The sequence below is a fragment of the Scyliorhinus canicula genome, chromosome 17, assembly GCF_902713615.1.
Source record: "Scyliorhinus canicula chromosome 17, sScyCan1.1, whole genome shotgun sequence".
NCBI lineage: Eukaryota > Metazoa > Chordata > Chondrichthyes > Carcharhiniformes > Scyliorhinidae > Scyliorhinus > Scyliorhinus canicula.
Genome location: NC_052162.1, coordinates 54,938,984 through 54,954,799, shown reverse-complemented (window position 1 = coordinate 54,954,799; position 15,816 = coordinate 54,938,984). Strand labels below are relative to the sequence as shown.

The 15,816-nt window shown below is 47.6% G+C and overlaps 1 protein-coding gene across 1 annotated transcript in view; it reads left to right on the top strand.

The window, feature by feature from the left end:
- Nucleotides 1-15,816, top strand: part of tnfsf10l (TNF superfamily member 10, like) — a 35,012-nt gene that overhangs the window by 10,990 nt on the left and 8,206 nt on the right. The window contains exon 2 of the mRNA XM_038776022.1: nucleotides 13,703-13,858. Coding sequence (XP_038631950.1) covers nucleotides 13,703-13,858 — 156 coding nt within the window. The remainder of the gene's footprint in view (nucleotides 1-13,702; nucleotides 13,859-15,816) is intronic.

Below are 15,816 nucleotides of genomic sequence, written 5' to 3'. Positions count from 1 at the left end.
TGTAACAATGGAGACTTCAAGTTATCTTGTAATGCCATGCTGGACAATGACTTGAAAAATGTAGATCAAACTGTCTGTTTTAATCTAGTAAAGTGAATTATGCTGCTTCTATGAAATTGTTATGTTTTGAGAATGTTGGAATCAAATATATTTGATTTGATGTTCTAACTGTCCATTTATTAAAAACAAGGCAGCATAGTCTAGAATGTTATAACCTGTATAAGTTATGGAATGTGATTCAGGCTGTAATCACTAATGGCCCAAAATGAGAACAAGTGAGCCTTTAAATTACTGGGCTCTTGTCACCTCGTTGCCATGGATTTAGCCCTTGTCCTTGGAGAAATGTAGTGAAAAGTGTTTTGTCTTATCAGACTTCTGTATTACTTTAAAACTATGTAAATGAATTTGCAGAATATATGTTTTTTAATCCTTGATTTAAAACTGGGGCTTAATATTTACGCTTAAACATCTATCTTTTACCTATATTAGGTGTATTAGAAATACCTGGCTTCTACAGGGAGGTCCATCTCGAAAAATCTTCTGTGTAATAAATTGATGCACTATCAATTACGACAAGACGAGAGTAGAATGTAATCGAGGCTTTATTACACAGAAATGTGTGGCCTCTTACAGCAGCTAACAAATGGCTGCTGTACGGAGAGCACACATATTTATACTCCGCCTATTGGGCGGACCTAGCAGGCAGGAATCTACCCCCATACCTGTAGTACAGGGGCCTTACATCAAGGCACTTATATATACAGTATATACATCAGAAATGACTACCACAGTCTGATACAACACAAACATCTTCAGCAAGCCCCTGTGTACGCAAAGCTCCAAGTAGATTACTGAATCCCTGTACTGTGCAAAACCCTCTGTCTGACAGAGCCCACATAGGGAGCGATGATTTGAGTGGGGTGCCGGGAAGTCACTACTGCCTTTGATGTTAGTCCTCACAGAGCAGGAGATGGAAAACAGGGACCAAAATCATAGAAAAGAGATTTCTAAAAACAAATGTGTCGCAGCAGAAGGCGTTTGTGTGACGGTGACATCAGCAAAACATCCCACTTCCCCATGTGTAAAATATGATCAAGTGATCCTCAGCCAGTCACCATTAATATTTCCACATTGACAGTCATTATAGGATGGGATCAGAGAGCATATTTTGGAAATTCGCTTGCAATGCTACACTGTTAATTCTGGTAAACATGGAAGCGTTATTGAAGCAAACAGTTTGACAATGTATTGATTAAGCTCCCTGCCTCTGAATACTGACTCTCACTGGGGGACATTCCCTGAAGGTGCTGTATCTCACTGGGGTACATTCCCTGAAGGTGCTGACTTTCACTGGGATACATTCCCTGAAGGTGCTGACTCTCACTGGGGTACATTCCCTGACGATGCTTACTCTCACTGGGGTACATTCCCTGAAGGTATTGACTCTCATGGGGGACATTCCCTGAAGGTGCTGATTCTCACTGGGGTACATTCCCTGAAGGTGCTGATTCTCACTGGGGTACATTCCCTGAAGGTACTGACTATCATTGGGGTACATTTCCCCAAAGGTATTGACTCTCACTGGGGTACATTCCCTGAAGGTGCTGTCTCTCACTGGAGTACATTCCCTGAAGGTGCTGACTCTCACTGGGGACATTCTCTGAAGGTGCTGTCTCTCACTGGGGGACATTCCCTGAAGGCGCTGACTCTCACTGGAGTACATTCCCTGAAGGTGCTGATTCTCAGTGGGGTACATTCCCTGAAGGTGCTGACTCTCATTGGGGTACATTCCCTGAAAGTGCTGACTCTCACTGGGGTACATTCCCTGAAGGTGCTGATTCTCAGTGGGGTACATTCCCTGAAGGTGCTGACTCTCATTGGGGTACATTCCCTGAAAGTGCTGACTCTCACTGGGGTACATTCCCTGAAGGTGCTGACTCTAACTGGAGTACATTCCCTGAAGGTGCTGACTCTCATTGGGGTACATTCCCTGAAGGTGTTGACTCTCATTGGGGTACATTCCCTGAAGGTGCTGACTCTAAGTGGGGTACATTCCCTGAAGGTGCTGACTCTCATTGGGGTACATTCCCTGAAGGTGTTGACTCTCATTGGGGTACATTCCCTGAAGATGCTGACTCTCATTGGGGTACATTCCCTGAAGGTGCTGACTCTAAGTGGGGTACATTCCCTGAAGGTGCTGACTCTCATTGGGGTACATTCCCTGAAGGTGTTGACTCTCATTGGGGTACATTCCCTGAAGATGCTGACTCTCATTGGGGTACATTCCCTGAAGGTGCTGACTCTCATTGGGGTACATTCCCTGAAGGTGCTGACTCTAAGTGGGGTACATTCCCTGAAGATGCTGACTCTCATTGGGGTACATTCCCTGAAGGTGTGATGAATATCATATTCACCGCAGAATTCGGTTTGAAATAAGGCAACAGAAATTAATACAATCAGCACTTTAATTCAAAGTGGAATAAAACCATTTCAGCTAAAGGTAATGTAGGGGTTACCACCTGCTGGGAGAAACTCGGAGCTGGTTTCACAGGTTCATTAATACAAACAATTACAGGATAAGAAAGACCTTCCTTTGACACACCATAAATTCTTTGGGATCACTCCCTACACTATAAATATTCAAAACATAAGGACAGGAAATTCTTCAGATAAACAATACACAAATCCTTCCGTAACTATATTAGTCTTGACACTTAGAATAACACCCTCACAAAAAGTGTCGGTTTTGATATCTAAAGAACATGACAACACTGAAAAAAGACAGGCCTCTATATTAGTCCCCTTTGCCGATATATCTTAAGACACCTGACATTTACACAGACACTATGATCATTAAAATATGTATTAATGATAATACATCCAATTAGCCATTAATTAACCAACAATAAGTGACAAGATAACAGATGCAGTCCTTGACTGAAAAGATAATTTTATGTACATTAAAAGAGGGGCATTTTAGCAGTGAGGTACCTTCTCACTCCCCTGAAAGAATGTGGGTAAAAGCTCTGTTCTTCAAGCTTGCCTCGTCAGACAAAACCTCAGGTTTTGTAAGTGTGTTTTTGTTTAACTTCTTAGAAGTGTATTAAGAAATTGTTAGGAGATACTTTAGGATTTTCCATGTTTCAGATATCTCATTATATTGAGAGAAGTTAGTGTGTTAGCAGATAACATACGACTGTTAACTATTTTATATTATTAACAGATAACTAAAGACTGTTATTTTTTAACTCTGCAATTCTGTATGTATCTATTGGGTGTATGTTTACAATAAAAATACTTTAATTAAAATTATACTGTGTAAGAATTACTCTCAATGTTTAAACTCCTAGACACTCATTTAGGAAGCCTTGAATGGCTAGGACCCACGACGGTAGACGTAAAGATTTAGTTATGAGTGACGCATCCGAACTTTCCCCATAAAAAGTAACTGAGATCCTGTTTAATTGTCTGAGACCCAGAAAAGCATTCTCCCTTCATGAGATCTATTCTGAATCTTGGCAGTAAAACAGCTTTCCATCTTTTGGTGGGTTAACCTAGAGCATAGGTTATTAATAAAGTATTATCAGGTCCGGAATAACCTACATCCTTCACAAAGGTACTGACAGGTACATTCCCTGAAGGTGTTGACCCTCACTGGGGGACATTCCCTGAAGGTACTTACTCTCACTGGGGGACATTCCCTGAAGGTGTTGACTCTCACTGGGGTAGAGACCCAGAAGGAGCTGACACTCACTGGGGGACATTCCCTGAACGTACTGACTCTCACTAGAATACATTCCCTGAAGGTACTGATTCTCCCTAGGGTAGAGACCCTAAAGGTGCTGACTCTCACTGGGGTGTATTCCTTGAAGGTGCTGACTCTCACTGGGGTACAGTCCCTAAAAGTGCTGACTCTCACTGGGGTACAGACCCTGAAGGTACTGACTCTCACTGGGGTACAGACCCTGAAGGTGCTGACTCTCACAGGGGTACAGACCCTGAAGGTACTGACTCTCACTGGGGTACAGACCCTGAAGGTACTGACTCTCACTTGGGTACAGACCCTAAAGGTGCTGACTCTCACTGCGGTACATTCCCTGAGGGTGCTGACTCTCACTGGGGTACATTCCCTGAAGGTGCTGACTCTCACTGGGGTACAGACCCTGAGGGTGCTGACTCTCACAGGGGTACAGACCCTGAAGGTACTGACTCTCACAGGGGTACAGACCCTGAGGGTGCTGACTCTCACTGCGGTACATTCCCTGAGGGTGCTGACTCTCACTGGGGTACATTCCCTGAAGGTACTGACTCTCACTGGGGTACATTCCCTGAAGGTACTGACTCTCACTGGGGTACAGACCCTGAAGGTGCTGACTCTCACTGGGGTTCAGACCCTGAAGGTACTGACTCTCACTGGGGTACATTCCCTGAAGGTACTGACTCTCACTGGGGTACAGACCCTGAGGGTGCTGACTCTCACTGGGGTAGAGACCCTGAAGGTGCTGACTCTCACTGGGGTACATTCCCTGAAGGTACTGACTCTCACTGGGGTACAGACCCTGAGGGTGCTGACTCTCACTGGGGTAGAGACCGTGAAGGTGCTGACTCTCACTGGGGTACAGACCCTGAGGGTGCTGACTCTAACTGGAGTACATTCCCTGAAGTTGTTGACTCTCACTGGGGGACATTCCTTGAAGGTGTTTATTCTCACTGGGGTACCTTCCCTGAAGGAGCTGTCTCTCACTGGGGTACATTCCCTGAAGGAGCTGTCTCTCACTGGGGGACATTCCCTGAAGGTGCTGACTGTCACTGGGGGACATTCCCTGAAGGTGCTGATTCTCACTGGGGTACCTTCCCTGAAGGTTTTGACTCTTATTGGAGTACATTCCCAGAAAGTGCTGATTCTCACTGGGGGACATTCCCTGAAGGCAGCGCCGGCCCTAGGGTTGCTGGCGCCCCGGGCAAGCTGAACTTCGGCGCCTTTGGGGGGGGCGGGGCCGAGAGGGGCCGCGGGGCCGAGGGGGGGGCAGGGCCGAGAGGGAGGGCGGGGCCGAGGGGGGGCGGACCCGGGGGGAGCGGACCCGAGGGGGGAGCGGACCCGAGGGGGGGGCGGGGCGGGGTGGGCGGGCGGGGGGGGGGCGGACCCGAGGGGGGGCGGGGCGGGCGGACCCGAGGGGGGGGGCGGGGAGGGCGGACCCGAGGGGGGGGCGGGGCGGGCGGACCCGAGGGGGGGGCGGGGCGGGCGGACCAGAGGGGAGGGCGGGGCGGGCGGACCCGAGGGGGGGGGGGAGCGGACCGAGCGGACCGAGCCGGGGGGCGGACCGAGGGGACGGACCGGGGGGGGGGGGGCCTTGGGGGCGTGCGGCCACCCTGGGGGAGAGCGGCCACCGCGCATGCGCTGGTTGGCGCCGGCCCAACTGCGCATGCGCGGGACCCGAGTCTGGCGCCCCCTAGCACATGGCGCCCCGGGCAACAGCCCGAGTTGCCGGTGCCTTGAGCCGGCCCTGCCTGAAGGTGCTGATTCTCACTGGGGGTCATTCCCTGAAAGTGCTGACTCACATTGGGGTACATTCCCAGAAAGTGCTAACTCTCACAGGCTGCATTCCCTGAAAGTGCTGACTCTCTTAGGGGTACATTCCCAGAAGCTGCTGACTCTCTAAGGGGTATAGTCCCAGACAGTGCTTACTGTCATTGGGGTACATTCCCAGAACATAGAACATAGAACAGTACAGCACAGAACAGGCCCTTCGGCCCTCAATGTTGTGCCGAGCCATGATCACCCTACTCAAACCCACGTATCCACCCTATACCCGTAACCCCCCCCTTAACCTTACTTAGGGGGTGCTGACTCTCACTGGGGCACCTTAGGAGCTCGAAAGCGGAGGTGGTCTTTCTGTTTGAGGAGTTGTTCATCGCAGTGTGTGTGTGTGTGTGTGTGGGGGGGGCCCGGGTTGAGGTGGGGGTGAGGGGGGGGGGGGGGCGGTTTGAGGTGGGGGTGAGGGAGTGAGAGGGCGAAAAAGGGGAAAAATTTGTACAAACTGTATAGTTGTGTGTTGGAAAATTTGGTTATCTGTTGTAACTTTTCATATACGTTTGGAATAAAGCACATTTTAAAAAAAACATTTTGTTGAAAGAAAAATATAAATTGACATGCAGAACTGCTGGATTTCTGTGTGGTGTTAGACTGCAGATTTAGAGGATGACGCATCACAATTAACCATATGCTCAGCAATTCAAGACGGCTATCCGTAAATGCGATAAACCATTTTCTCATGAACAGATTAAATCAGAAACACGATGCTGGATCTAGATATAGGAATGTTTAGTGTATGGAATTGGAGAATGACACAACACAGATTGAAGCCACTTGGCACATCATATGTCTGGCAGCTCCATTTAATTCCCCGCTATGTTGCTAAAGCCCAGAAAATAGTTTTTTCCCTTCAAGTATTCTATTCATTCAATTCGGGGTGGCATGGTGGCACAGTGGGTAGCACTGCTGCATCACAGCATCAGGGACCCGGCTACAATTTTGAACTTGGGTGACTGTCTGGAATTTGCACTTTATCCCCTGTCTGCGCGGGTTTCCTCTTGGTGCTCCGGTTTCTTCACACAGTCCAAAGAAGTGCAGGTTAGGAGCATTGGCCATGCTAAATTGTCCCTTTGTGTCCCACGATATACACGTTATGTGGCATTATGCGGTTGCAGGAATGGGGCAGGGCAGTAGGCTTAGGTAGGGTACTCTTTCAGAGGGACGGTGCAGACTCAATGGGCCAAATGGTCTCCTCCTGCTCTAGGGACTCTATGATTTCCTTTTTGGGAGTTAGTATTGAGTCTGCTTCCATAAACAATTCAGGCAGTATACTCTCACTGGGGTACATTCCCTGAGGGTGCTGACTCTCACTGGGGTCATCTGAAAACTTTTTAAAAATTATGTTCTGTACACCCAGGTCCAGGTCAATATTGATATCAAAACAAACAGTGATCCCAGCACTGTGTCCTGGGGCACATCCCTCCAGCTGGAAGGACAACAGCCTCCCCACCACACCCTCCCCCATTCAAGAGATCTTTCTGCTTTCTGTCCCTTTGCTAATTTAGTGTTTACACAGCCACTGATCCATTCATCTCATGGACTTCAATTTTGCAGACAAGTCTACAATGTGGTACCTTGTCAGATGCATTTCAAAAGTTCAACACCAAGTTTCACTGTTGGTTCATCAATTAAGTCAATTAAGTTGATCAAGTACAATGGGCGGGATTCTCCGGGAATCGGCAGGGCGGGCAGAAGCGGGGCAGTGGGGTGGCGGAAACCACTCCGGCGTCGGGCCGTCCCAAATGTGCGGAATCCTCCGCACCTTCAGGGGCTAGGCCAGCGTCAGAGTGCTTTGTGCCCCGCCGGCCGGCGTGGAAGGCCTTTGGTGCCGTGCCAACCGGGGCCAAAGGGACTCCGCCGGCCGGCACGGGTCCACGCATGCGCGGTAGCGTCAGCGGCTGCTGACATCATCCCCGCGCATGCGCAGGGGGAGGTTCACCTTCATGCCGGCCATCGTGGAGGCTTACACGGCCGGCAGGGAGGAATTGAGTGCCCCCATGGCACAGGCCCGCCCGCGGATCGGTGAGCCCCGATCGTGGGCCAGGCCACCATGGGGGCACCCCCCCCGGGGCCAGATCGCCCTAAGCCCCCCAAGGACCCCGGAGTCCGCCCACGCCACCAGGTCCCGCCAGTAAGGGACCTACTCCAATTTACGCTGAGGGGACCTGCACAGAACGGGCGGGACTTCGGCCCATCGTGGGCCGGAGAATCACGGGGGGGGGAGGGGGGGCCGCTGTGAGCGGCCGCCAACTGGTGCGGCGCGATTCCCGCCTCTGCCAAATCTCCGGTGGCGGAGAATTTGGCAGCTGGCGGGGGCAGGATTCATGCCGTCCCCCCCCCCCACCCCCCCGGTGATTCTCCGACCCGGCGGGGGGGTTGGAGAATCCCGTCCAATATGTATTTACTGAATTACACTCACGCTGGTTTTCATTTAATACAGGCAATAGAAGTTGTGAAACATTATTTGCACTTCTTAATACACAGTACCACTCACCTAATTCTGCTCCTATATCTTATGGTCTTATGGCCTGTGGTCTAAGACACAAATTAGTTGATCACAGGGCTCTTTGAGCAGATGCTTGAAGGTGCGTTTTAATAACCTGGGATGATTTTTGTACTTTAATGTTTGTTCCTTCACTGCTCCGCCATTTAATATGATTATGTCTGACCCTCAATCACAATGCCATATTCCCGCCTTCTCCCCATATCCGTAGATGCCATTAAAATCAAAAAACAAAAATCTCTTGAATATATTCAGTGACTTGGTGGCCACAACCTTCTCTGATAGAGAATTCCACAGGTTCACTGCCCTTCAGTGAAGAAATGTTTCCTCAGCTCAGTCCTAAATGGTCTACTCCATATCCGGAGACTGTATCCCCTGGTCCTGGATTCCCCAACCAGGGAAAACAACCTCCCTGCATCTAGTCTGTCCAGCCCTGTTAGAATTTTATACATTTCAAACAGATCTCCTGTTATCCTTCTAAATTCCAGTGAATACGGGCCCAGGCGAACCTCTCTCTCCTCATAGGACAGTCCCACTAACCCCGGTATCAGCCTAGTGAACCACTGCTGCATTGCCTCTATGTCAAGTATGTCCTTTCTTAGGCAGAGAGATCAAAACTGCAAACAATGCTCCTGGTATGGTCTCACCATGGTCCTGTATAACTGCAGTCAGATATCCCTACCTCTGAACCCAAAATCATTTGCAGTGAAGGCCAACATGCAATTTGCCTTCCTAATTGCTTGCTGCACCTGCCTCTCCACTTTCATTTACTGGTGTGCAAGGACACCCAGATCCCTTTGTACGTCGACATTACCTAATATATCGTCATTTAAATAATAATCTTCCTTTCAGTTTGTCACACCAAATAGCTTCTTATTGATCCATATTAAATGCCTTTGAGGTTTTAAACTCTCAATTGCTAGTCTTCCTTGCATGTAACATACTTGGGCTTTGTATCCTGATTTGCATTGGCACAATTAACAAAGCCATACCTCAAGAAATCACCTTTATACTATTTTGTTCCAGATTTCAGTTTTTTCTTTGTTTAAAACAATCTATCTTCAATTTTTCTTCAAATTTTCACAAAATATCAACAACAAAAAGAAAAAAATTACAAAGAACAGAAAGAACAACCCCCCCCCCCCCCCCCCCCCCCCCCCCCCCCCCCCCCCCCGGCGCATATACAAAGGAAGAGATAAATGAACACCCATCATTCTCACAAAACTACTGCCCGTCCCTTCAACAGAAAGGACAGAACAACCCCCCCCCCCCCTCCCGTGTACACACAAAAGAAGAAACAAATAGCGCCCGTCATTAGCACAGAACAACTGTGCATGTCCCTTCAGTCCAAAACAAAGAAAGGATTAGGGATGGGCACAATCCTCCCTCCCCCCCCGGGTTGCTGCTGCTACTGGCCTTCTCCTATCGTTCTGCCAGGAAATCCAGAAATGGCTGCCACCTCCTGAAAAACCCCTGCACCGACCCCCTTAGGGCAAATTTCACCTTCTCTAATTTAATAAACCCTGCCATATCGTTGACCCAGGCCTCCACGCTGGGGGGCCTCACATCCTTCCACTGAAGAAGAATCCTCCGCCGGGCTACTAGGGACGCAAAGGCCAGAATGCCGGCCTCTTTCGCCTCCTGCTCTCCCAGCTCCACCGCCACCGCACATATTGCGAGCCCCCAGCCCGGATCGACCCTGGATCCTACCACCCTCGACAGAGTTCTTTACAGTCTTGATGCCTTGCTGGCCCACAGCTAGAAAATGGACAAATCTCTCCTCCTGACTTTATGCCAAAAGTGCGACGTCAGTGCATGTGCCAGGTGCGTAACCTGCTCTCTGCCACCACTTCTGGTCGGAAGACTGCACCATTTCATTGAAAAGCCACTTGTGGCCGGAATTCTCAATTTAAAATCCGGTTGTGGCCATTGGGCGGTTTCCCTGTGATTGGGAACGCTGCGACCGATCACTCAGCGACCTTCCCCGCACCTGCATATAGTGGTAGCAAGGGATCGTATAGTCAGAGTGATTGACACAGTTCTCTGCAGGAAAGAGCATGAGTACAGCTGGCTGTGTTGTCTGCCCGGTGCCGTGGGTTTGGGACATCTGTTCCGGGCTGGAGGGGAACTTGCAGGGGACTGAGGGGGGGGGGGGGGGGGGGGGGGGGGGCGAGAGAGCGGGGAGGACCCAGTTGTCATGATCTATGTAGATACCAGGACAAATAAGAAGGTTCTGTATAGTTAGCTTAGAGACCTAGGCACCAAATTAAAAACAGGACTTTTTTTCAAATTAATTTTTATGGGATGTGGGCTTTTTTGGCTAGGCCAGCATTTGTGCCCATCCCTAATTGCCCCTGAGAAGGTGGTGTTGAGCTGCCTTCTTGAACCGTTGCAGTTCATGAGGTATAGGTACACCTACTGTGTTGTTAGGGAGGGAGTTCCAGGATTTTGACCCAGCGATGGTGAAGGAACAGCATTATATTTTCACATGATGGTGAGTGACTTGGGGAGGGGGGGGGGGGGGGGGGGGACTTCCAAGTTGTGGTGTTCCCAGGTATCTGCTGCTTTTTTCCTTCTAGATAGTAGTGGCCATGGGTTAAGAAGATTCTGCCGAAGGAGCCTTGGTGAGTTCCTGAAGTGCATCTTGTAGATGGTACACATGGCTGCTACTGTGCGTTGCTGGTGGAGGGTGTAAATGTTTTTGAAATGGGAGCCAATCAAGTAGACTACTTTTTCCTGGATGGTGTTGAGCTTCTTTTGTTGCACTCAATTCAGGCAAGTGGGGAGTATTCCATTAAACTTCTGATTTGTGCCTTGTAGATGGTGGACAGACTTTGGGGAGTCAGGAGGTGAGTTACTCGCTACAGGATTCCTAGCCTCTGACCTGCTCTTGTAGACACAGTATTTATATGGATATCCCAATTCAGTTTCTGGTCAATGGTAACCCACAGGATGTTGATAATGGGAGATTCAGTGATGGTAATATCATTGAATGTCAAGGGGCGATGGCTTGATTCTTTCTTATTTGAGATGGTCATTGACTAGCACTTGTATGACACTTGTGTGGCGTGATTGTTACTTGCCACCTCTCAGCCCAGGCCTGGATATAGTCCAGATCTTGCTGCATTTGCAGGTGGACTGCTTCAGTATCTGAGAAGTTGCGAATGGTGCAGAACATTGCTCAATCATCAGCAAGCATTCCCCTATCTGATCTTATGTTGGAAGGAAGGTCATTGATGAAGCAATTGAAGAAGGTTGGGTCTAGGACATTACCCTGAGGAACTCCTGCTGTGGTATCCTGGAACTGAGGTGACTGATCTCCAACAATCACAACCATCTTCCTTTGCACTAGATATAACTCCAACCAATGGAGAGTTTCCCCCCCCCCCCCCCGATTCCCATTGACTCAAGTTTTGCTAGGGCTCCTTGATGCCATACTGGATCAAATACTGCCTTGATGTCAAGGGCACTCATTCTCACCTCACCTCTGGAGTTCAGCCCTTTTGTCCATGTTTGAAAAAAGGCCTCTATGAGGTCAGGAGCTGAATGACCCTGGCGGAACACAAACTGGGCATCACTGAGCAGATTATTGCTAAGTAAGTGCCGCTTGATAGATTTTTGATGACCATGTCCATCAATTTACTGATGATCAAGAGTAGACTTATAGGGTGGTAATTGGCCGGTTGGATTTGTCCTGCTTTTTGTGTATAGGACATACCTGGGAAATTTTCCACATTGTCAGGTCGATGCCAGTGTACTGGAACAGCTTGGCTGGGAGCATGGCAGGTTCTACAAGTCTTCAGTACTATTGGCAGATTATTGTCGGGGCCTTTGCAGTATCCAATGCCTTCAGCTGTTTCTTGATGATTCACGTGGCGTGAATCAAATTGTCTGAAGTCTGGCATCTATGATGCCAGGGACCTCTGGAGGAAACTGAGATGGATCATCCACTCGGCACTTGTGGCTGAAGATTATTTCAAATGCCTGATGTGCTGGGCTCCTCCATCATTGAGGGTGGGGATACTTGTCAATCTTCCTCCTCCAGTGGGTTGTTTAATTGTTCACCACCATTCATGACTTGATATGGCAGGACTGCAGAGCTGCTTAGATCTGACCAGTTGGTTGTGAGATTGCTTAGCTCTGTTTATCATTTGCTGCTTATGTTGTTTGGCATGCAAGTAGTCCTGTGTGTAGCTTTGCCAGGTTGACACCTCATTTTTCGATATGCCTGGTGTGCTCCTGGCATGCTGTCCTGCACTCTTCTTTTTAACCAGGGTTGATCCCCTGGATTAGTGATAATGGTAGAATGGGGGATATGCCAGGTAATGAGGTTACAGATTGTGGCTGAGTCCAATTCTGCTGCTGCGGATGGCCCACAGGGCCTCATGAATGCCCATTCTTGATTTGCTAGATCTGTTCTGAATCACATAACATGATGGACAGTATCCTCAATGTGAAGACGGGACTTTATCTCCACAAGAACTGTGCTGTGTGCACTCCTACCCATACTGTCATGGACAGATGCATCTGCGGCAGACAGGTTGGTGAGGATGAGGTCTAGTATGTTTTTCCCTCTTGTTGGTTCCCTCATTGCAGTCCCAGACTCGCAGTTATGTCCTTTAGGACCCGGTCAGCTCGGTCAGTAGTGGTGCTATTGAGCCACTCTTGGTGATGGACATTGAAGTCCCCCACTCAGAGTACATTCTGTGCCCTTGTCACCTTCAGCGCTTCCTCCCAAAAGGTGTTCAACATGGAGGAATACAGATTCATCAGCTGAGGGTGGACGGTACATGGCATCAGCAGGAGGTTTCCTTGCCCATGTTTGACCTGGGGTCCAAAGTCGATGCTGAGAACACCCAGGGCAACTCCCTGACTATATACCTCTGTGCCACCACCTCTGCTGGATCTGTTCTGCCGGTGAGACACGACATACCCAGGAATGGTGATAGTGGTGTCTGGGACATCTGTAAAGTTTGATTCTATAAGTATGATTAAGTCAGGTTGTTTGTTGCTTGATTAGACTGTGAGTCAGCTCTCCCAACTTTGGTTAATAAGGAGGATTTTTCAGCATTGACAGGGCTGGGTTTGCCGTTGTTGTTTCAGTGCCTAGGTTGATCCGCCTGGTTTCTTTCTTTTTTATTAACTTTGTAGTGGTTTTGGTACAACTGAGTGGCTTGTTAGGTCATTTAACAGTCAACCACACTGCTGTGGATCTGGAGTCACATGTAGGTCAGACCAGGTAAGGATGGATACACACCTGACTTTTCAGAACATCATTGTACTAATTTCCTCTGCTACATTATCTGTTTTGAACGATTAATAAAAATAAATACTTAGTGCCATTCTCAACCAAAAACCCATCAACCGTTGATGTTTGTGGGATTGTGCTATGTACATCTGTCTGCTGCATAACAATAATATTTGCCCTTCAAAGTAATTGTGTATGTATATGTTCCTATATAATTCTGTTATTTGTGAGGAAATTTTAATGATCTGAAAAACACTACTCTGCATTTGCCAAGTTCGTTTTAAAATTAAGTAACAAATTCTTGCCTTTTTTCAACATCCAGCCTCACAAAGCCTTTGTTCCGTTTTGTTCCGTTTAGGTGAAAAATGAAAGAGTTTCCCAGGAGCTGTGGTGTCTGAATAGTCCCCAAAGATTTGAGCAGCTTATCAGTACTGAGACTGAAGATTTGAGTGATCAGATCAAAAAGGATCCCTGTTGGAGACTGGCGAACAGCGCTAAATTACTTGCAACCAAGGTGATTGAACAGACCACAGTATTGCTGTATCAACTCTGAATTTTTTCTTTTAGATGAGGAATGTTTGATGATCTTTTGGAAATTAAAAAAAGAAAGTTATTTTGCTACATTTTGATAACCTGCTAAAATCGCTCTGTTGGGGCTGGTTTAGCACAGGGCTAAATAGCTGGCTTTGAAAGCAGACCAAGGCAGGCCAGCAGCATGGTTCAATTCCCGTACCAGCCTCCCCGAACAGACGCCGGAATGTGGCGACTAGGGGCTTTTCACAGTAACTTCATTTGAAGCCTACTTGTGACAATAAGCGATTTTCATTTCATTTCATTTTTTAAATTGTGAACAAAATGAAATTCGATTTGCATACTCTGATACAAAAACTGGATGCTTACGTCCAAAAAATGCTAACCACCTACAAAGCCTAACAACTCAAAGGAGTGCTAATGAAAGCCTGTGAGTGAGTTCTATTTGTTTTTATTACATTGAATTTCAGGACTTCCATTAGAGTTTCGGGGCTACATTCCACAATTAATGTTTTCTGTGAAACGAGGTGTTATGGGTCAGGGTTTAGAGAACGCCAAAGTATATCATGGAGTTCACCTGACCTACAACTGTTTATAGATTTTGGTTATGAGGAGCACAAGGGCCTACTTTTCAGGTGTTATGCAACAGAGGCCTTAAGCACTTTAAATCAAAAACAAAGTTTATTCTATGAATTCAGTTAACATTTTATAAACACACACAGTAAGCATTTTATCAACTACAAACATAAATACCCCGCGCAGCTACAGTACTCTATATTTAACCCTTAATAACTTCTCTTTACTGTTTCACTCAAGTAACAACATCCATAAATCAGACAATCCCTTTTACCACAAAACAGTAGGTTTGAATTCGTTCCAGAATACAGTTATTTCTTTGAAGTTATCAAGTGATCTGGAGACACCTTTTTAACATGCAGAGAGAGAGACTCCAAGGTCCTTGTAGTCTGAAGACAGCTTCCAACTGTCTAAAACGGAAGTAAAACTCGGAGCCACAAACAGCTTCCAGCTCAAAATGAAAATAAAAACCAGAGCCACCGTCCAGCTCCACCCACACAATGACATAACTGCAGCCATTTGAGAAGACAAAACAGTTTTAAAGGGACATTCCCATGACAATGGGTGCATCTTCATTGGGCAGTAAGAGTTACCACAAATTCATCCCAAACCACCCAGAATGCAATGTAAGGAAGTCATCCAAATGAGCAGCAATGCGTGGAAGAAATACCCCGTGCTTAATGTGCATCTTAAGTAGCTATAAAATGATTACTCCAAGAAGCTGGGCAGCACGGTAGCACAAGTGGATAATACTGTGGCTTCACAGCGCCAGGGTCCCAGGTTCGATTCCCTGCTGGGTCACTGTCTGTGCGGAATCTGCACGTTCTCCGAGTGTCTGCATGGATTTCCTCCGGGTGCTCCGGTTTCCTCCCACAGTCCACAGACATGCAGGTTAGGTGGATTGGCCATGGTAAATTGCCCTTAGTGACCAAAAAGGTTAGGAGGGGGTTATTGGGTTACGGGGATAGGGTGGAAGTGAAGGCTTGGGTAGGTCGGTGCAGACTCGATGAGCCGAGTGGCCTTCTTCTGCACTGTATGTTCTCTGTATGTTCTATGTTCCAAATCAAACTTCAGCAAGTCTCACCATGAAGTCTTTACATCTACATTGAAACTCCACTCCTTTCACCAATATCCCATATTGAAGTAAAATGATTCCAGTGTATATAGGATTTAGGAACAGGCGTAGGCCATTCATCCATTTGAGCCTGCTTCACCATTCAGTAGGATTATGGCCGGTCTGGTTGTGGTAACAGCGGTAATAGCTTACAAGGATAGGTTAGTGGTTTACACGAAAAAGAATTCTGAAGTCTTTTATAGCATAAAAATAGTAACGGAGCAGGGAAAGAAATATTGTGGCCAATTCAG